The sequence below is a fragment of the Larus michahellis genome, chromosome Z (assembly GCF_964199755.1).
Source record: "Larus michahellis chromosome Z, bLarMic1.1, whole genome shotgun sequence".
In the NCBI taxonomy this organism is placed as follows: domain Eukaryota; kingdom Metazoa; phylum Chordata; class Aves; order Charadriiformes; family Laridae; genus Larus; species Larus michahellis.
Window position 1 is genome coordinate 18884923 of NC_133930.1, and position 22824 is coordinate 18907746.

The window sequence follows — 22824 nt, forward strand, 5'->3', positions numbered from 1 at the left end:
TTACCCCGTTTGCTGTGCTGACAGCTATCATCTGAACCATGTGTTTTGCAGGAACCTACCGATGCAGTGAATTCCCTTAGTTTGCGCATTGACATTGGCCTTGCAAATCCTGGCTCCAGCCCTGTCCTTGATAAATATTCTCCTGCATCTGTGGCCTATAGTGTAAGTATGCAGACTTACTATTGAAAAATGCATGGCTGTACACACATCCATAATATGTGGCTCCCACAAACACCAGAGAGGTACATGCATGTGAAAACTGGTGTTCTAGTTAAGTCACTGGGCCGAAACCAGGCATCTGGGGTGGGCTAGGGGGATTGTCCCCTGGTTCCTTTTATATCTTTGTCTGTACTTTGTGGGCTTACTCACACACACACACATACGCATACATCAGCCACCATAGGCATAAGGAACATGTTGGTTGAGCCATGTCACTGTTGACGTGAACTTCTAGTTGATGGCAAGGATGAACTATTTTAGGTGAGTTTATTGTACAATAAAAGAGTACACAAAAGAGAGATGGAACCCCTTTGATTACATCATATTTGTTATGGGTTAACAATAACCTGCCTGCACTGTTCTTATGGATCAGTTGACATACAGTAACGTGTCATTCAGTGTTAACTTGTTCATGTGTCAAGAGTTTTTAATGCCCTTCAGAGGGATTTTCTTATGTGCAGACCAAGAATGCGCTTCATCTCAAAGGTGCCTGCACTCTGCTGTCTATAGATAATTTTAAAGTTGAAGTGCTGTCATTCAGGAAATGTTTTTGGTTTTTATAGATTCCTTTTGTTAAAGACTGTGGTGAAGATGAACTTTGTATCTGTGATCTTGTCCTGAATGTTCAGCGGAAGGCAGATGATGGGTAAGAGCTGAATCTGTGGAATTGTTGGGATTGGGTGTTAAGTTTTCACCAATTGGTTTGTCTGTAGGCTTTGGATGAATTTCTAGATGAGAATGACTCTCTAGTTCAACATCTACTTAGAAACAGCAGGGATAAAAAAGGCAATAGCTTTTCTGTCTAAATAACTAATCAAGGAAAAAGAGGTATAGCAGGAACACAGGTACAGAAGTAGGACTCTTGTCAGCTTAGACAAACCCAAGTTTTGGTACCTTAGGGATTGAAGATGCGGTGACCATTCAGAATAATCGTGTCTAGCTATGGAGAACGGGAACTCGCGGGGGGAGCATCATTGGCTGCAGCAGCCGTCTTGGTCCCTCCCGCGGGGAGCAGTCAGGATCCTGCAGCAGACTGTGCCACTGGGGAGCCAAGGTCAGCCATTTGGGCAGCACATATTCCAAGTCCATGTGCAGATATACGCATACATGTACAGTACACAGAGAGACAGGGCTAGCTTTTCATGAAGCTGCCATCCAAGTCCGCTCCCCACTCACTGCCCACCTTACCATCAGTCTAGAGCCCTTGAAAATTCAGCGAAGTTACTTTGAACATACATAATCAAGGTCCTGCACTTTAAGAAGATGCTAATTCCATTTGGTTTTTAGAAACACCATCAGAGCGTTTCTTATGTCAAAGGGTTTAGAAAGCAGAGTGTTTAAGTGCGTAGAATGTAGGAAATGCCTTGCTGTGCTTGTTATTTGTTGTTGACTACAGTGAACACATTTTCATGATCCACAGCTGTTCTAGTACCTCTGTTTACAACAATGGACTTTATTTTCCAACAGCAAACAGCAGTTTGTTGTCAGCAGCAAAAACAGAAGACTAACGTTCAATGTGAAATTGGGAAATAAAAAGGAAAATGCATATAACACCAGAATCCAGGCTACATTTTCTGACAACTTGTTTTTCGCTTCATCTTCTTTGCCGGTATGTGATACCCAGCCTCACTGTTTCTGTTATTGCCACTGATTTTTGAGTTTCTCAGAGAAATTATTATTTTTTTTTCTTTCTAGTAGTGCCTGTCCCAGGAAAGAATGTGTGTGCAAACCTCTCTCCCAATTTATTTTCTTGGATACCAGAATTATTCCCTTCGGCATATCAGTTTATTTAGGTCAAGAAGAGACACTGCCAACTCAGCATAAAAGTTGGCAAACTGTTGAGTTTGACCTCACCTCAGTATTTCAGTCATCTTTTCCTCACTTTAGGCCTTGGCACCCACATCTTCTGCTTGACTCCCAGCAACATGCCTGAATGAAGTTGCTGTGACACAGGGAATTTGTATTTGATAAATCAAGCATGCAGCATTGATGATGCGGCCTTAAAGCACAGACTTTGGATCTAGAAATAGTGTTATTGCCAAGGCCATGTGTTCCAGCTAGACAGTTAATCAGATTGAAGTGATTGTTATACCAGAAGCTTCTCTTCTAATGAATTTTGTCTTAGGAAAGGGAAAAGAAGGGAATTATGCATACTATTTTGGGGAATGCAGTAAATCTATAATCTAAACTGTTGCTCCCAAACAACTCATGAAGGATGAAATCCAGACTTCAGTGCTTGGCTTATGTGGTCAGGCTGCTACTGGAGAGGTGCGTGATAATCCTAGGGGTGAAATCCAGAGCAATCCCTATACTGAAGGGAGAGGAGGGATAGGAGCATTCATCACTGCCCCAGAGCAGCATTTTCCTGAACAATGAACTGGCAGAAATACTCCACACAGCACTGAGGGTGCCCCTCTACCTCCCCATCCTGTTGTGCAGCAGAATTGCTCATTGCGCTCATGTCAAAAGACCACACTGGAGCTAGGATATTCTTTTGCTTTAAAAGATCATTTGCTTAGAAGTATTTTAGCCTGCGTATGAAGCTTTTGACCAAAAATGTGCCTGCTTCAAGCAGGAAGAAAAGCTTAAGCTGGCAATGTATGGGTGTTCTTTTGGGGGTTTGTTTTGGTAGCATAATTCATGAATGGTAAATGTCCGGTAGGGATACTTTTAACAAAAGACAGTACATTTTAATGAATTCTTGTCAAAGTGATGATAACTGGCTATGGTCTATGAGTTTGTCTTTGATGTAGGACAATGACATGCTACATATTCTGAAAAGTAGTAATTAAACTCTTATGTCTTGTAGATTTTGCTATAAAAAGTACGATAAAGTTCCCCTCTGCACACTAACTTCTATAGTGAGAGTACTTCAGTAGCTCTCAGGTCATGTAAATATGGCTGCAAAAGTTTTGTAAAAATGCTGTAAAAAGCACTATAGGAGTTAATGCTGGAGGTGACCTGTACTCTTTAGCCTGTATTCCTTCTTCCAAGCCCAACACAAAAGTCTAACAAGATCATGACAGCTCACAAGAAATCTCACGGGACTGGTCCTTGTCCCACCTTTCTCCTGCCTCTGTCCTAGCCCTGCCTATTCCCCTGCAACTCTAGGAATTACTGCCATAACACCTGTCTGTACTAATCCTTAGTGTAATACGTGTCCTGTTGAAGATACAAACCGGGAACTTCCTCTCTTGCTTTACCAAAACCTGATACTAGGATGACTTTTCTGTCTGTTTCTTCTGCAGAGCGATGGGACTGAAGTCTCGTGTCAGACAGGAACAGCACAAAGTACTGTCATTTGCCAAATAAGCTATCCTGTTTTCAGAACAGGACAACAGGTACAGCTACCGTGTTTAAATAACCTTGAATAATACCCAGAAGCTTTTTTGTTGTTGTTTTACCCTAAATCTGCGTTTACTGCTGGTGAGGATTTCTTAGATTTGGCAACAGTTAACTTCCCATTGGGTTTCAGAGGCATTAAAAGAAGCAAACTAAGGGCTAAGCTTCTAGATTAAAGGGAAAAAAGGCTCTTGAAGCACATTTGTCCCTACCCACAGCTTTGAAAAGCTACTGTAGCTTTGTAACTCTTGGAGGGTGAGGGCTGGGGGCAGAAGCAGAGAGCACCATGCGTGGCCTTCTGGTAACTGAGCACAATTCCTGTCAAACCCCTCCTGCTGCGTGAACCTGCGGCAGCTCCCTCTCCTGCTCTGTGAATTTCATCTCTCCAAAAAGCAGCATTGCTTTGAGGGGAGAGGGGTGGCCAACACAGCCCTATGATAGGTGGTATATCCTTTTTCTCACATATACCATAACCACGGGATATCCGTGGTTTTATGCAACTTAATCTCTTATCCCTCAAGGGCAGAAGAGAAATAGGCTTCCAGCCTCTAACACAATCAACTGGTGTAATGAGATTTTTGCTAGAAAGAATAGAAACATGATGTTCTGTGTCAGGGGGAGCAAAATAAAAAAAATTAATTACATATGAAAAGCTAAGTTTGTTCTGAATTTTTAATGGCACCAAAGTGGACCCATTGGAACAAATGGAAGAAAGGAGTGAATCCTGAACACCTTTTGTTGCAGCTTATAGCTAGCTAGAGACAATTTAAAAGTGCAAATAGCTCATGTTTACGTAACAATGCCAATTTGTAGGGGAAAGTGAGAACAAAGCAATTCTGGAGTATTATAAATTACTGAAATATTACACAGAAATTGGTGGAGAATTCAGATACAGAAGGCAATTCTAGATTGTTGCACATATGAATAATTGTGTTGCTTTTGTAAAGTCCTTTGGATGTTGTACCATCAGCTCATTTACTGCCTGTTCTTTGTCTCTTCTGTAGGTATCTTTTGATATCAGTTTTGATTTTAACCTGAAAAATCTTCAGAATGTGGCACTTCTAAGTTTTCATGCGTTGAGGTAAAGTATATAATCGTATGAAAGCAAGTTAGGTATTAATACCTTATTTGTATAAAATAATAACACCTGACTTAAATGTGTTTTGATGAACAGTGAAAGTAAGGAAGAGCAAGAATTGGACAACCAGGTCAGCTTATCAATTCCTTTGCGATACGATGCAGAAATTCATTTCACAAGGTATGCTGCATAATGTAAAGAGTCACTGTCATTTTGCCAAGGCATTTGAATATAGTAGCAGTCTTGAAAGGCCACTGAAAAGATAGTGAAACTTTGTTTTCATTTGGGGAATTGTCATTTCATCAGAAATGCCCATTTCATCAATTTTATGTTCTTCCAATACTCTTGCATGTAAAAAATTATGGAATGTGTAGTAAGAAACCATAGATCCGTGATAACCTCTGCACAATTGATACAGATGCTTACGTGAATGGAAGTGGTATAAAAACCAAACAGTGCTTGTGGTTTTGATAATATCATTAGTATACACTATGTAATAAGGTTGGGCCTCTGCGCTCAAACATAGTGCCATTGGATCAAAACTGGAGGAAAAGTGATCAAAACTAAACAAAAGAACAACAACAAAGAGAAAAAAAATGCTCCAGCTCAAAGTCTCAGCAAGAGGTGGGGGAGGGGGAGGAATGGACGACACGGGGGGAATAATTATGGACATACTTGCTGAACCTGGACCAAAAATGTAAACGCTTGTTAGCAGTTTGAGATAGTGATTTGAACTAAAACCTGAGGTGGCCCATGGCAGATTGCCCCTTGCTGCTGCTGTGTTGGCATGGGGAGCAGCACACCCTGCTTTGCCACGTGCCCGCCTGGAGATTCATCTCACACCTGCCACCTTCCCTTCTGGTGTCAGCCCTTTCCCCTCCCCATGGAAGCCAGGTCAGGGCTGTTCCAAGAAGGATCCTTTACCCCAGGATGGGCAGTTTGTAAAGAGAGACAGCTGGAGAGGCAGGGGGAGAGGAACAGACAAAAACCCCTTTAAGACTGATCATATCACGCCCTTGAAACCTCTCATCTTCAGCCCTGGAAACCCCAAGTGGTTTGGGATGCACTGTAACAGTAATTAGTCTGTTACTGTTCCAAACAAAAATAATTTCAGTTACAGTTCAACTTAAATTAGAACTGACACAAAATGCACTGGTTTGACTTTCAGGTGAAGACGGCCTATTTTAGTTTTCATCAAAGAAAAGATTGGTTTATCTTTCCCAATTACTGAATTTCGAGGATAAACTACATGTAGTTATATTTGATGCACTTGGTCACCATTTCTTGGTGAAAAAAATGCTTTTGCATCCCGAAGCATTCCAAAAGTAGTAAGCATAAACTCATAGAAAATAAACAGCAATTATTCAAAGAATGGCAGAAATTTGAAAAAAAGGAAGCTGCTTAAAAATGCACAGCAGCAATGAATTCGAAAACCACCGTAACTACAAGAACTGTTGGCTGCAAAGTATCACCTGAGCTGGAATAGGGGCCACAGCACAGAAGCTATAATAATAACCTGCTTTGCAGCGGCAGCTTCATAACATTGGGAGGTCCTGCATTCACTGCAGCTAGGTGCACCAATTTTGGAGTTGTGCAGAATTTTTCAGGTTATTTCAATTGCGGAGAAGCATTTGAGTCAGCGATGCAAGTTCTTTCAGCTCACATGAGACTTCAGCAGAAACAGAGTATTTGTTCCTAAAGTTAGCATCGGCACAGAGACCACAGGAGCATCTGACTCGGTGGGTAGCACAGCAACTTCAGCAGCCTCCTAGGAAATTGAGATGGTGCAAACTTGAATCAGCAAATTTAATTAGCTGAGAAATATTAACAGAAACTCAATGCTTCAGAAAAGGCTGGGCATGGAGTCTATAAAAGAGTTACTCAAGGAAAAATAGGGGTTTGAATTCAGGTGCATCTCCTGAGTATAAGAAAATGCAATTTCACATGCAAGTCAAGGCATGAAGGAATCCCTGCTGCCAGAAAAGGATTAGTTATTCTTGGAGATGAATCAATTTAAAATAACTAAAGGAAGTACACATTAAGCCAAGGTACAATTTTAAATGCCTGCCTTGGAGTTAGCTCATTTTTATACTCTCCCACTTAGGAAATATTTGTCTGGAGGTAGTTCCTTCTGAGGCAGGTAATATAGCCAAGGAGCAACCTCTTAAAATACAGGGGTTGAGAAAAAAGTGTTGTCTTGCTGAAGTGAAGGCTTTCTAGGGAAAATCTCCTACTATAAATAATATAACCTAATAATATAACCTCAAAACCTGATATAAATAAACCTCCGGGAGAAGAGGTGGGAATCAGTCTTACCAGTGACTCCTGCAAGGACAGGAAGCTGACACTGTGCATCCTGGAAGGTTTGGAGATTTGAGCAATAAGGAAGCAGAAAGGGCATCACACGGGTTTTCCTAGGAGTCCTTCTGAGGAGGCCCTTCAAGGAAAGGGCCCACGGGAGGAAGTATGGAGGATGGAAAAGGATCCACAATGCAGAATGGAGGAGCACAACTGATGAGGAAGCACCTCTGTGAGACTGCACGTGTTAATTTGGGGTTGTACACATAAATGTTACTCAGATTAAATGGGGAGAGCAGCACTGGTAAAGAGGATGGATTTGCACCTTGTGCTAATGGAAAAGCTGATGTAGGAATCACGATAGCCCCTGCGCCTTGTTAACTCACTCCCCTGTTTGCTTTTTGACTGCTCAAATTAGCCTCCTAATGAAAGATAAGATGAAAAGTAGACACAGTTCTGGGGTCGTTCAGCAGAGGAGCTGCTCCCAGGTAGCAGAGGGATGCGGTGCACTACACAGGGATGCTTTCATTGTCTTTGAGCGTGGCCCCAGCTGGCTGAGCCCCTCAAGCATCCACAGGCCCTTGCACCGCATCCTTCCATCACACACCTGTAATTTCACCCTGTGGTGGGCTGCAGCAACCCTCATGTTACTTTGGAAATTTTGAAACCCATAAATATTAAAGAAAATGGCCCAGAGGAGACAGAGGGCTACGTGGTATGTACCATGCACATGAGCAGGATGCTGTGTGTGTCTCTACACCCAGGCAGTGTGAAAACAAGCCTGCCTGTGGCATTAGGGCCCAGGATCTCCCTCAGAGTCTGTTCGTATTTGCTGTTATAGATGTACCAAGGGGGACAACTGGGGGCCCTTTTGGAGGAGGGAGACCACTGCAAGGCTGAAAGTCGAAGTTTGTGGCCAGGAAGGGAGTTTGCAGTATGGCACTGAAACACCACAGGGTGCAGGAGGCTGAGCCAGAGCCTGCATCTCACGCAGCCTTCCTGTCTTTGCTTCACGTCCTCACTCCAGGTCTGGGCTTCAGTACACTGTGTGTTTTCTTAACCAACTTTGTAAAATTCAAACAGCAGTACACGTGACTGATTTTTCCTCTCACTGTACTTCTGACCTGTTTCATGAAGACACATCCAGTAACATATGTTTTCAAAGCAGCTGCCAAATTGAAATGTATTGTTTTATGGTTGTTAACTAGGCTTGCCAACATCAACTTCTATGAAGTATACTCTGGTCATAACATTCCTTCCATCGTGAATAATTTTGAAGATATTGGCCCTGCATTCAACTTCTCGGTTAAGGTTAGTAAATGTTTCTGGTTCGAGAAGCTGCCTTACCTCCTCCTGTAGCCTGGTCCCAAAACGTAGTTGAAAAAACATTCCTGATTTCACTGTCTGATTTTGCTGCTTTTGAACCAGGCAATTAAGAAAAAAAAATTTGCAAATAGCTAGGTGATAAATGCTTACAGTCTTTTTGAGGTTAAATATTAAATTTGCACTTACTGCACAAGTAGAATGGGAGAGGGATTGGTCCTGCGCTGTTTACATATTTAGAAGATAGTTAATGCTTAACTTTAGGCCGATTTATGCTGTTTTTTCACAGAGCTATTTGTCTGGTGCCAACTTGATAAAGGAAAACAAGTCTTTGCAGGCTTGGACTTTGAAACTTGAAGTTTGGCAAGGGTTAAGTGCTCAAACCAGATGCAAGAACTAGCCAGATCACAGCATTTACTACATAACTCAGAAAAACTGAGATCCAACTATGCAACGTGGAAGAGACTTAAATTATATTCCATTTACATTCCTGTAACTGCTACTCTAAAGGACTAAGTAACAGGCTTATTGGCTGTGGCAGAATATTTGCTTTTCAAAACATATTTCATGCAGTTAATAGCAGTTTTGCTAAGGAAACAGACAGGGACCTGAAGCTATACAGTACACTTTCTACTTTACTATTGGCTTAATGTAATTACTACCCTGGTAGGTGTCTTAGTACAAAAAACACTGATGCAAAAGGAGTCTAATTCTTCCATACTCGTACATGATTTCTGATTTTCTTGCTATACCAAATAATTTGTGCATATGTAAGTATAGATACCTGAATTAATTGTGAGTTATTGGCTTTGCAGATAACAACAGGAAATATTCCAGTAAAGATGGCATCTGTAAAAATCTATCTTCCAGAATTGACCAGTAAAGACAACCCGCTGTTGTACATAACTGCAGTCACCACAGATCAGGTGAAGAACAGAATTACAACAACTGCTGTGTTTTGGGGTTTAATCAGTACCATAAATATCAATTATCTCACTCACAATGTGGCTGACACTCAGAGAATCTATGTCCTTTCTCCTTGTCCCTTCCTCATAAAGGGAAGGGGGAGGACCACAATGTCAGCAGTACACTAGACTATTATTTGGTAGATGTGGATTATCTGTAACTGACTTTTCATATGTCTGTGGAATTCTTCAGCTGGGTCCTTCTCCAAGTTCCTGGGAAGGTTTTAGGAAAAGTGGAATTTTTAGATTGGGACAAAGCCTTCAGGTCAGTCTAGGGGGAAAAAAATTACTGTAAGAGCCATTTAATTCTGAACAAAACCATATACAGTCTCAGTTTCCTAGGTATGCAGTGCTATATAATTCACAATCTAGCCTTGCACAGCCACCATCTCATCCCAGAAATATATATTACGATGACTATAAACTCACAAGTATGATGTCATCCAGTTTCATTCCTGCCATCTTTCCTAGGCCAGAGGTGTTACTTGTCAAGCTCAGATAAACCCACTGCAAATAGGGAAAAGACCTTATACTGCATCTTTCACGAAAGAGAACTTCAGAGCTTCCAAAGAACTGGTGAGTAAGACTCAGGGCTGCAGTACCGCAGGGCTGATCCTTATCAGCCCACTGCTGTAGCGGGGTGCCAACTGCATCCTGGGCTGCATCAAAAGAAGCATGGGCAGCAGGTCGAGGGAGGCGATTCTGCCCCTCTGCTCTGTCTGGTGAGACCCCACCTGGAGTACTGTGTCCAGCTCTGGAGTCCTCAGCACAAGAAGGACATGGACCTGTTGGAGCAAGTCCACCAGAGGGCCACGAAGATGATCAGAGGGCTGGAGCACCTCTCCTATGAAGACAGGCTGAGAGAGTTGGGGTTGTTCAGCCTGGAGAAGAGAAGGCTCTGAGGAGACCTTATAGCGGCCTTCCAGTACCTAAAGGGAGCCTACAGGAGAGATGGGGAGGGACCCTTGATCAGGGAGTGTATTGATAGGATGAGGGGTAACAGTTTCAAACCGAAAGAGGGGAGATTTAGATTGGATATCAGGAACAAATTCTTTTCTGTGAGGGTGGTGAGGCACTGGAACAGGTCGCCCAGGGAAGCTGTGGATGTCCCATCCCTGGAGATGTTCAAGGCCAGGCTGGATGGGGCTTTGAGCAGCCTGGTCTAGTGGGAGGTGTCCCTGCCCATGGCAGGGGGGTTGAAACTAGGTGATCTTTAAGGTCCCTTCCAACCTAAACCATTCCATGATTCTATTCTATGATTCTCATGCATACTGCATCTGCCTTAGATAAAAGAAAAGGTTCTTCACAGCCTGCAAGCATCAAATTTGTACGCACAGAATGGAAAGGGCAAGGGCAAAAAATCTGGACGTTAAAAGAACATTTATTAAAGTTTATGTTTAATCCATGCATGTTGCTTCTTCTTGCTGTTTCCCCTGGAAGAACTGTAAGAATGTGAAGTGCAGTACCATCTCATGCAAACTGGAAGATGTTATGCTGAAGGGAGAGTACTTTGTGAACGTGTCCACCCGAATCTGGAACGGAACCTTTGCTGCTGTGAGTATCAGCTGCGTCTTCATGAAGGATCCAATACTCAAATAATTGCCTAACTCCTGATATTTCTCAAAGTTCAGTAAAGAGACCTTTCAATCTAGAAAGATCTTTCTTGACTTTACATTGCTGTGTGTGTTTTTCCAAATTGGAAACTTGAACCTGTAAGTAAGTTGTAAGGCTGCAAAATGAAGCTGATAACCTTCAGTCCAGCACAAAACCTAAGAAAATGCTGTGATAATGCAATCTTCGCAGCCGAAAAAAACATTTTCTGCATCTGTTAAATTAATTTGAGGGGAGCTACAGTTTCCACAAAACTCAACATAGGACAGCAGAATACAGTATCATCATAGCCTGGAAAATAATGTTGCTTTTAGCTTTTGAACACACAGCCTACATAGTGATCATTTTAGGTAACATCAAAATAACAAAAGCCTGTTAGTGCTGCCAGTTACATTTGTTAGAAAAGGTGTGGAAAATTTTTTTAATTGAATTTTTGTTTTTATTACAGTTAGTGTCAAGGAAACAGTCCTTGCTTAAAGACCTACAGGATGCTTAAAAATATCTATCAATAATATTTTGACTTTCCCACTTTAAATCGCCGTGTGTCCTCCAGGGTATAACTCATCATGAATTACCAGACTTTTGAAATGAGACCGTGTTTGCTTCTTAGCTAGGCAACCAACCAAACTGTCTTGGAGTCCTCAGTTTGCCTACAGTGTCAGGAACATGACGCAGTCTCCTTAGTTTGTCTGGCGAGTCTTATGGCAGGTATTGACATTTAACAGCAGGGCTGTTGTCCGCTTTAGCATTCGGGTCTTAAAAGGAAAAGGTCAGGTTGATAATGTAACATACTTATGCAAGCGTGTGAAGGAAAGCATCTGTCTGCCTTTAAAGTTTGTATTTTTCAAATCAGCTGGGTCAAGACCACTTGTTAGTGCTGTCAGGTACGCAGAAGGTGGAGACCTGAACAAAAGGTTGCTACCCTCGCAAGAAAGTGAGTGGAAATAATTTGTTTACCACTGGGCGATGAGAAGGAAAGAGTCACAGTTTTCCTCTCATCTCCCGTTTTGTTATTCTCTATTTGATTGTCAATGTTCAGTGTAAATAGTCTTTCAAGCACTCAGTAATGCACATAATCAACCTTTTTATTTAGTGGCAATCAGCCATCATCCAAGAAGGGGATAGCAGGCTTGCTGGTACCTGCTAAGCAAAGCAAAGAAAGATGTGTTCAGGAATTAACAAGGTGTTTTGAATAGTGCTCAGGCAGGTTTCTAAACATCTAGGAGGGCAGGACAGACCACTTCGGCAGATGGACACAGTGCAGGCACGCAATAACTGCATGCTGCAGGGACAGCCAATTCGGTGTGCATCAGCTGCTGCGGACCCATGGATGCTCACGTTCCCTGTGTCAAGCCCACAGACCTGGCCCCGCCACAGAGAAGTGGCTGAGGAGGCGGAATGACAGAGCAGGCATTGCATTGAGCACGGCTGGCAAGTGCTCCTGTGCTCCCATGAGGCCGTTCCCGGTGGTGCTGTCGGAAAGGGGGCTCTCCGTGCCCGCCGCGTGGGGAGAAGAGCATCAGTGAGCTGGCAGTGTCTGCACAGCCACCCTCCTCTGCCTCTCCACACATGCGCAGGGGGAACTGGGATCTGGCACAAGGACCCTTTTCAAATGGGACTTGGCTCAAGATTTTTGTCATTTTTGTTTAAGCTGAGGGGGCGGTGTCAGGATTTGAGCAGTGGAGAGGAACAGATAGCGATAGGAAAAAAATAAATGGGGAAAAACAGAAGCATTGGATAGAGGGGAGGGGGAAAAAGGGAAAGAACATCCAGTTTCCATCTCTTTCAAAGGCCAGAGGTACATCCCTGTCTGTCTTTTGTTGCTGAGCTATTTCTCCCTTTCTCACAGTTATTTTTCCTCCCATGTCTACCCTACTAGCAGCAGTGACAGCTTTGAAATAATTATAAAAATGGATATATAATCAAATTCTTCTGTTCTGCTTGAACTATCAGTTCAAGGAAAAAGGGCCAGTTCTCCAGTTTCATTGCTAATAAGAACAGCAAAATTAAGTCTGGATTACTGATACATTATTACTTTCATAGACATGTTAGCTTGGGACAAATAACAAGATTGTTTTAATTTTCTTAATACTGTGATTCTTTTCTGGTTCTAAAATCCTCATTTCAAAGCAAGAGAATTATTTTAGGATGTTTATGTTCTAATCAATTTGCCATATAATAGAGCTTTTCAGTAGTTTTTTTTTTTTTTAATCTTCTCTTTCAGTTAACTTTCCAGACGCTACAACTCTCTGCAGAGGCAAAAATCGATACGCATAACCCTGAGTTATTTATAATTGGAGAGAATACCCTAACTGTAAGTGATAGACAAGTATACTTTTTCAACTTCTCTATCTTTAACTGTATTAAAGTAATAAGATATAATTTCCAGTGTCCTTTAGGAATACATAGCAAATTACAAACTCTAATGATATTTGATTATGTTGAACTAAGGTATCCTGGCTCTATACAACCTCCCTTAAGTTACTAAAATGTTCTCATTTCAGCCAACTGCTATATAAACCAGACTTATTTAAAATCTGTGTACCTGAAATAGATTGTAGAACTATCAGTAAAACTCAGCTAGAAACTTAGGAAATTTGTTCAGCTTCCTGCTCATGAAAAGATCAAAATTTGGACTGACTTCTGCAATGGAACTAATTGTTGTAGATAAACAAGCTCTGGGAAACATTTTTGCAAGTCTGATTTATAGTCTCACTTCTGTAAGTGTATTTGGTTTGATGTTTGTAGACAGATGTTTGGCACAGGTCTCCAGTAAATATAATCTCATTTCTAAAATATCGTGGAGTGGTTTTTGCATTTGGAATGGCTGTCACATGGACGATATGGCCACAGCTAATCTCAAGAAAAGACTCCACCTCTTTATTAGTGTAGAATCCTTCTCCCAAGGTCGCCATCTGCTATATACAAACATAAACAACACTTGAATGTATTTGCGCTGTGGTGCTGTTGTAATAAAAATATACCTTGTTCACTTGGCCTGTCTAGGGGGGAACACTCTTCCATTTGCAATACTAAGTTTAGATTTATTTTTACAGGATTTACCAGCCTGTTTTATCCATAAAAATAACCAAAGCCATTGAAGACCAAAATGCAAGTTAGTAAGGGAATCAAATATCTGTGAGAATGTGTAGCATAGCCCATTCACAGCCAATGGAAAATTCACTTAAATATGTACGAAGGCAGTTATCGATTAATCTGTCTCAATCTGAAAATAAGACCATAATTCAGGACTATTTTTTGTTATTGCTTTCTCATGGGTCACTTCAGTTCTTCTGAAGAACCTCTAAATAAATAAACCTCCAGTGTCTGAAGAAGCAAAGGCAATGTATGTGTACTTCTGGAAATAGTGCCATGTTTTTGTAGAATAATTACATGCTTATATTTGAAGTGTGCTGAGTGCCTCAGCTTTGTGGCACAGTATTATTTCTGCTAGAAGATGGAAGTCATTAATACACAATACAAATATTCCAATTAATAGCACAGGCTTTTAGGTAGCTCATAAACCATGTGTTACAGGGTATTTTTTCACAGTTGGAGCATGATACTGCCAAATTTACATTACCAACAGTTCTGTTGGTGATTTCAGGAGAACAAGAATTTAATTATTCAAATTACTTGATTAAGTCAGTTGACAAATAAAAGGTAATCCCTCAGCCAGCCATTGACACATCTGCACCTGGGACTTTGCAGCTCCAAGGCAGTGGCTGAACGGACCCTGAAAGTTATCCACGGGGCTCTGAAGAAACACGGTGGCTTTTGGTGAGGCTTACAGCCTCTTGCCCTGTGAGAAGTCTTGGAAAATGTGCCGGCTGGTAGAGGTACACTCTCCCTAGGGCAGATGGTTTCCTTTGACGCATCAGTGATGGAGTCAGTACCCAGCACTGCATACGCTTCTTGGCAGGCCATCAGTGATATACCCAGTCTTTGCCCTTCACACTTTGTTGGGAATAGGACAGTGCAGAAGCAATTTGAGTCTATTTCCCTACTTACCCTGTTATTTTAGACGAGGGTGGTAGGATTCGTGCAACTTAACTTAATATCTACATTAGTCATCCACATCAGAGTTAGCCCTTCTATAAACCCTAATCCATAGAAAACAGTAGGTATTTCTTAAATGCAATTCATCTCATCTTAAAGACGATTCTGAAAATACATAGGCCCTAAAAAAGACCATATTTCTCCACTGGAAGCCAAGGAGCTATACTGTAGATATAGATGAGGTGAATCTAGATAAGGTGAATCCCAGCTGTGGTGTCTTACTGACCACAGTTTGACTTCAGGGAAGATACTTGTTCTTAGGCATTTATTTGCCTCTCCAACAGTGCCACTTCACTGTTAATCTAATGGAGAAAGCATTACTAGGCAAACGGCACTTACATATGAGATTGGCTCTTTAGTTTGGATGAGCTGGGTTGCTGTGTAGCCAAATGAATTAATATTGCCTTGTGATGCTATGTGGGGAAGCTGCTTAGGTATCTTTGCGTAAAAGCTTTCAGATTTTTTCCATTTGTAAAGGACTGCCAGCTGGAGGACTGAATGTTAACCTGCTATAACCATCATTATGGCCATTCGGTTAGAAAATAGGCAAAGCCAGCCTGCCTCAGTGAAATGAATACACACAGCCACACCTAGCACAACACTGGAGCCTTCCAGCAGAAATGACTTAAATCACTGACATGTCAGTCCAGTGCAAGTTTCCCAGAAAGCTTAAGATTAAATTACACCAGACAAATGCACTGAGCAAGCAACCCTGAGAAAGTAAACCAACGTGACTTCTTTTACCATGTTTCAGGAAGGAAAAAACCTTCATGCTAAATGCATGTTGTTCCAAGATTAAATCCAAAGATTTGACAGTTCATAAATACTGCAGCAATGTCGCCCTGAGCAACTATGTTATACATAACTATATAGTTGGTATACCCAATCCAACTAGATGGGGTATCACCTGAAAACTAACTTCCAGACACTGTATGCTGTTCTGGGAGCTCTCGGGTATTGGTTGTAGTTCAGGAAGCATAGGTGTGCTAGAAACACTCCTGTTTGACCCATACATCTTACAGCAAATTTGCACAGCTAACATGAGAAGATTTAACAAGTTGTTAGTGGTTTCCCAGCAGGTAGAAACAGCAGGCAAAGGAGACGGAGGTACCTGCTCAGCAGGCGGGGAGAAATTTCAGCAGCCGCAGCGAGCGCATGGTGCTGTCTGGCCTCCATGATTAGTATTGCCTCCTACAGCTGCCCATCACCGATAACAGGCTCTGACAGCACTCGGTTGGAAGTAGTTCTCCTCCAGCTGATGCAGCAGAAGTCTGTTTTGAGCAGATGGGGCTCTACACCAGGCTATTGCCTGCCTGCATGTAAGCATGTCTGGTTTATTACCTAGTGATGATGGTGTGTCCATGCACCATGGGAACAACTCTGAAAGACCTCCTGTTGCTGGAGAGGCAGGAAGCTGGCAGGAAGAGATTGCTTCTGTGGCTGTTCTGTACGGCCAAGAGTGGTGAGGGCCTCTAATCCTTAGCTAGCACTGCCGTGTGCCACGGTGGTGCAACCAGGTACCTGCGGGCACCAGTGAAAGGGCTGCAATTGCATGGTGTGTTCCAGTCATTGATCCTGAAATGTGTGCAGTCCAGCTATTCTTGATTTGTGAAGTAATTAGTTTAAAAATCCTACTTTATATGCAGTTAACATTAACCCCTAACGCACAATCTCTCTGCTTTCAGATCCCAGTTACAATAATCAAGCCGGATGAGAAAGCTGAAATACCAGTTGGTGTTGTGATCGGCAGTATATTGGCTGGACTCCTCTTGCTGTTAGTATTGGTTGCAGTTTTGTGGAAAGTAAGTAGGTGTTTATATTCTTAAAAAGAGAAGCAGAAAAGTATAAACACGTTTGGGCTATTTTCTTTGGAATCTCTCTTCTCTGGAGCTGAACAAAACTACACATGCAGTTTGGTGGCATGAATAATACTGCATTGGCACTGCGCCCTTGATGGGAGCATTTAGAAGGACTTCAAAGATTAAAGTTCTGAAATGGGTCCCTACAGAAATTGGCAACACGGAGATGATAAAAGAGTTTCCAATGGTTCAAAACCAGGGCTGTGGCATTTACTGTTTTTCCTTTTGACACTGCCTGCCTTCTTCCATAATTCCCCAGCTGGGCTCTGAACTCCCATGGTATTCCCAGTAGGCAAGGCTGGGGATTATAAGCAAGGAGGGAGAGGATGTACACTGAACAGACAAAAGGAGAACAGAGCAGGGCGAGGGCAAAAAGTCATTTGCAAAGGATACCTATATGAAGAGGAGAGAAAAGTTCTTCTATGTGCCAAGGCATTAGTGCTTGAAGGGCTCCTTGGCACACCAAGGCAGCATGGAGGTGCCTGTATCTTGGCAGGGGGACAACTGGCTACTAAGCTAAATGTTTTGTCATTTAGTTGCACCAGGCAGAAATTTAAGGCCCAGCTCCTTCCATTTTGGAGTTACAAATTGTCTGTAAATAAAACACTCTGTGTGTGTGTGTGTGTGCATGCACACATGTGCATTTCTTCCATCACGCTATTTAGTTTAGCTGAGAAATGTAATTATCGATGACTGACTGCGATCTGGTGTTATTTTAATGCTTCTCACAGCTTGGCTTCTTCAAGAGACAGTATGAGAAAATGACACAGGATATAGAAGATGTCGATGAAATTACAGAACTCACAAAGGACAAAGACTGAAAAAGATGAGTTACGTGGATAAAGAGAGGAGATCTGAGCCACCAACAGTAGTGATCCAGTCGGTTCTTCAGCTGGAGTGCCTTAAAGCTTAGTAACATTTAAACATTTTTAATGAAAGTGTCTTTTTATAGATGAAAATATTTTACAGATTCTACTCTATTATAAGAGTAACTGCAGGACAGTTTGGTTTTTTCAAAAATGATTTATAGTGCCTTTTCTTGTAAATTTTTTCCTTTCAAACAGACTTAGCCCTTAGAACTGGCAGGTCCGGAGTTTACAGTAACATATTGTGCCAGCAACCCTTCTCCTGATCCACTGCAGAGTGAAACAGAGCAATTTATTTCAGATTATTGTGGAACAGCATCAGTTCATAATTCAGTTGACAAGTACCATATGTGTAAAGGACATTTTCTATTAAGTTGATGATGAATGTGTGGTGAATACTGTTTCCAGACTGGGGGAAGAAAACTCATTTCTTCATTGACTAGCTCCATCCTTATTGTTTTAGAGAAATAATTTGCACCAGCAAACCTTTGTCTTAACTAATCTATAAAGTGGGAACTGTGTATAAAGATGCCTGTCTGGGTGCTACAGGACAACTGGGTGGGCAAACTGTTCCAAAAGTTCACTATATTCCTTGCACTAAGGTCACAACTAAATTACTGAAGTATATTGTTTAGGGGAAATATTACCAAATGGTGTGTGTAACTGCCTTCTGCATACTTTCCCTCTGAGAAGAAAATATTAATTTCATAATCACAGCATGCTCTCTGCAATGTTAGGATTGCTTCTCAAATCTTATCTTGGGAAGCACTACCACTACCGTTAACACTGCATTTTGTGCTTGCAGTCCCTCTGGCGTCAGTTTGGCTTCTCATGGAAATAGGGAAGATGATCAAGATCTTGCCTTTAATTCTGTACTGAAAGATTTTGCAAGACTAAGAGCATGAAGTGATCTAAAGGGGATGATGACTGAGGAAGTATGCACATTAGGCCAGGGGATAGTGAAGATCTAAGCTCTGTTAAGTTGTTTACTGCACTTGTTTCTTCAGCATCTCAGTGCCTCCAGGAGACCAAAGTTCAGTATGACCTCCTTATATTTGGTCCCACGTGTTCGTGTCTTGATGAAGTTAACTTATGTTTTGTACAGTAAAAAGTACTGTAGTGCTCTGGAAGAAGCTCTGAGCACAACACTTGGGTGACTTTGTGTTGGTTACACACCTCAAGTTTATCACATGCTGTTATGCTGCCTGGTTTTAATGAAAGCTCAGTCTTAAAAAGGCCCAAGCTATAAGAGTGGTAAAAGTCAGGGGACGTGGCCTTTTGGCTGCCTTTCTCTCTCATGGCTGGCAGTTATGCTCATAATCAATGGTGAGAGACGATGCGTGTGTGGTCATGCCATGCAAGTGAGATTGTTTCCAACTCAAGGTGATTTACTTGAAGAGTAAAACATGTTTTCTTTCCCCCAAAGCTAGACTGTAATTATGCTTAGGCACCTTTCAGATTATTTTCTGAAGGAGACTCTTCAAAAACTACACATGAGCACATTTGAAAGTTTTACTGTCTTTTTTAATCAGTGAGGAGCCAATCATCTCTTTGGCAAATAACAGCTTCATTTGCAGTGACAGCTGGACTGTGCTCAGTGTAGTTTTATATGTGTTTCGGATTTATTTTGTATCTATGAAATGTTATGTTTTGGGGTGGAGTTTTCCTTTAACATTCTGAAAAACAATCCAGATTCTGATCTCAACTGTCAAACAAGATTGTTGCCATCAGCTGAGTTTGCGACCAAAACAGTTCTTTAAAAAGTGGGGGAAAAAAAAAAAGTAGCAATTGCATAAAGCTAAAGAATAAGCTCCTGACTTGTAATTATAAACCCTGAGGGCAAATGCTCTGAAAGTAAAGATAAAAATATGTCTGCCTCCATTCTTGTATAAACTTGCGAGGAAGAAAACAAAACCCTACACCCATATGTGTGGGAAGCTCGTACATAACCAGGATCATGCACTCCAGGCCAGAGGGGGAATTTCACAATGCAGCAGATGGCAGCATCTTCCATTTCTGGTGCTGCTTGCAAGGGAAATTTAGGCATTCAGCCAGATTTCCTTCTGTCACCTTCAGTGGGAGGTACAGGTCAATATCTGACATACAACTTCTTTGGGGATTTAACAGTTTATTGATTAGGTAGCAATGATTCAATTCTGGGTTTTATTTTGTCCCAGACAACAGACTTTTCCCCTGTGCCTGGACATATTACTTTTTCCCAAAATAAAAGGAAGGCATAGCAATGGGTAAGGTTTTTGTATCCTAACCACTTCCAGTTACTAGTTTATTTTTCTTCTATAATTAATACTTAAATGGCTAATTCAGTTTTTGTAATGGGTGAGTTTATTGCACTTTTAAGTTGGCACAGCCGCAAATAATGCTGGAAATATTATGTATATTTTGTATTATGCGCAAGGGGATGTGTTTTTTTTAGTTTTACTTTTCAAAACAGCACGTTACAGGTGAAATAATATTCTGAAATGTTGAGCTTCAGCATGTGCTTCTGTTTGTGCTTGCAGCAAGAGAAGTCAGGAGTATCTTTGGCAAACTCAAGTTATATCCGATTATGGTCTTGAAATCTAACTGCTTACTTCTTGAAGTACTAGAATCAAGTCCAAAATCGGAGTTAGTTTCATATGAGCCTATGTATAGATTCTGGATGTACAAGAGAGTTTATAATCAAACTGACTTCTGAAAGCTAGCATGTAAGCTCTATGGGAGCAGGGACTGTATCACTGTGGTGCCTGCCTGAGGGCCTAACAGCGTTACTACAATAAAAACAATACTGCCGAACACAGGATCATTTATTTTTAAACAGCACCCTAAAGAGAAGAAATGCTACTGAAAAAGCCCTTCATAAAACGGGGCCAAATATGTCTTTGTTCCAGACACACACAGTGAAAACTCTAAGGGAATGTGGGTACACAAAGATGTGGGTACACAAAGAAGCTGCACTCGAAGTCTTGTAGGTTATAGTCATGAGTATAACACTACTGGTGATCTATAGTGTGCTGGAATTCAGTTCACGTTAGTGCAAAATATCTATCTTTGAATAGCTCTGGTTGAATAGTTGGTGTTAAAACCTTACCATGGTCAGATCTTCCTATAAACGTGGGGTTATCATCACTGGCATCTAAAATTACACTGTATTCTGCCGGTCTCATGCCCTGCACTTTATACTATGTACAGAATTGGTCAGCAGTAGCACCTCCTGACAGCAGCTCTGGCTACTCCTCACCATGTGTCGGAAAAGCACAATGCAATATTTCAGCAGGAGCATGGTGGGAAAGGAAGAGAGGGAGGAACTTGCCTGTGAATAGAAAGACAATAGGAAGACAGTCATGGCAGTAACCATCTGAAAATTAACCACTTTCACAGAGCTTCCTTTTTTTTCCCCACTTTCAACTCCTCCATACTTTTAACAATGGCACAACAGCATTCAGGCTACCAACTTTAACACTTCTGTAATACAGAGTCAGATTATTGTAATCTTAAGGCACAAAACTCCACCTTTCACGAGGTCTCCGAGTTCTGCAGAATTGAAAGCCAGATTCCTCATATACTGACTTGCATGTATTGCCCTTTATAGCCAAAACTGAGGTACAACAAAAGCTTGCAAATTAAAGACTAAAAAAACCAAAGGTACGAAAATACATCTCAGAACCTATAGCTAATTCCCTCAATGTTTTATGGCCTTTAAAGGTAATAAAATATACATAATTTTCACAGCCTCAGAAAAGTTGAGTCCTATCTTTTAAGTCAACCTTTCTGCCGTCATTTATGATCGGTTATTCATAGGCACTCACAGACTTTCGCATACTAGCAGTTTTTAAATTGTATTTGCCTCTTAAAATAGTCAAATTGGAACTTTTAACAACTGCTATACAGATACATCAGGATGCTAATTTTTCTAACGATGAAATCAAATTGTATGGTTGGTTTGTTTTTAAAAAACAGGTCTAAGGTACTCAAAGAAACTGCTGATTTATAGACAGCAGCTTATTCTTAATTCTCCTTCTTCAAGTATCTCCACAGGACAGTCAATCAAAGAGCTCTACACTGAATTTTCAGAGCTTTTGGGGGGACTGGGGGATAGCACTGTCTTGCTTTCACAGACGATATCACTTTGTTAAAAATTAGTTTTAGCAGGGATTATTTTTTTTTTTTGATGTTTTTGACGGAGCAAATGAATGCATTAGTCTAGAAAATTGCAAATTCCTTGGAACAGCTGCGGGAAAAGCGAGCTGAGAGAAAAGCCCAAAACCTCTAGTTTAACGCTGAGCAATCTAAAGCTTCATGCCCGAGAGCGACAGCGGCGCTTTCAGGAAGGACACCGGGAGCGATGGCCCGTGTTTGCCGGCCGAGCCAGCGGCGGGGCAGGCGGCACGCACAGCCGTCTCTCGGCTGCCACCTCCTGGGGCGGCTCCTCACAGCACGATCCCCGCCGCCCCCGGCTACTGCATGGCCATCCATCGGTTACTGTTTGCATAGTGCGCGTCGGGCCCGCCTTCTCTTGAGAACAAAGCAGAACGAAAGATGAAAATCGGGAATGCAAACTCCTAAAATTAAGCAAGGCTGCTATATGGACGTTCTGCCAGACAAAGGCATCAGTGCATTCAAATGTTGCCAGCCAAGACCGAGACATTTTTCAGGACAAATTCTTGCCCTTCCACAAACGCTCCTTGTCTGGCAGATCTCTACAGGATTCACAGGATGACCCTCTGGTTTGCGGCAGCTGTTCCCGGGAACATCTGTTTGTACCTGGAGACACCACCTCTGCAGCACACTGTGACACAGCTGGAAGAGCCGGGGAGGGGTGGGAATACACTCCCCTATAGCCAAGGCAGAGAAACTGCTGGACTTGTCCCAGGAAGCCAGGACAGCAGTGTCTATTGATCTGCAGGTGCCTATCATCCCACTCATGGACCTCACCAGAACACAAGGTAGCCCTCATCCAGCAGCCTAGTCCCTGCATGTGTGGAAAGCAGGACATGTGCAGCCACATCTTTCCCTGACAAACACAGCTGTGATTCATCCCCTGGCCTGGAAATTTGGAAGCACTTCTGGGTCACTCCAGACATAGCCTTAGGCAGCTATCTTAGAACAGAGTAATTTGTCCTCTAGATTAATATCTCCCTAACAGAGAGGGTAGCCTTACAGAGGGAGCCGGAATACCAAGCCCGGAGTATAGACTTAAATTTCAG

The 22824-nt window shown here is 41.9% G+C and overlaps 1 protein-coding gene across 1 annotated transcript in view; it reads left to right on the forward strand.

The window, feature by feature from the left end:
- ITGA2 (integrin subunit alpha 2) overlaps positions 1-20407 on the forward strand; it is a 70700-nt gene extending 50293 nt beyond the window's left edge. The window contains exons 19-31 of the mRNA XM_074569406.1: positions 52-162; positions 783-865; positions 1687-1828; positions 3468-3560; positions 4566-4642; positions 4736-4819; positions 8146-8248; positions 9076-9186; positions 9697-9801; positions 10666-10779; positions 13061-13150; positions 16581-16697; positions 17486-20407. Coding sequence (XP_074425507.1) covers positions 52-162; positions 783-865; positions 1687-1828; positions 3468-3560; positions 4566-4642; positions 4736-4819; positions 8146-8248; positions 9076-9186; positions 9697-9801; positions 10666-10779; positions 13061-13150; positions 16581-16697; positions 17486-17575 — 1320 coding nt within the window. The 3' untranslated portion in view covers positions 17576-20407. The remainder of the gene's footprint in view (positions 1-51; positions 163-782; positions 866-1686; positions 1829-3467; positions 3561-4565; positions 4643-4735; positions 4820-8145; positions 8249-9075; positions 9187-9696; positions 9802-10665; positions 10780-13060; positions 13151-16580; positions 16698-17485) is intronic.
- The last annotated feature ends 2417 nt before the right edge of the window (positions 20408-22824 follow it).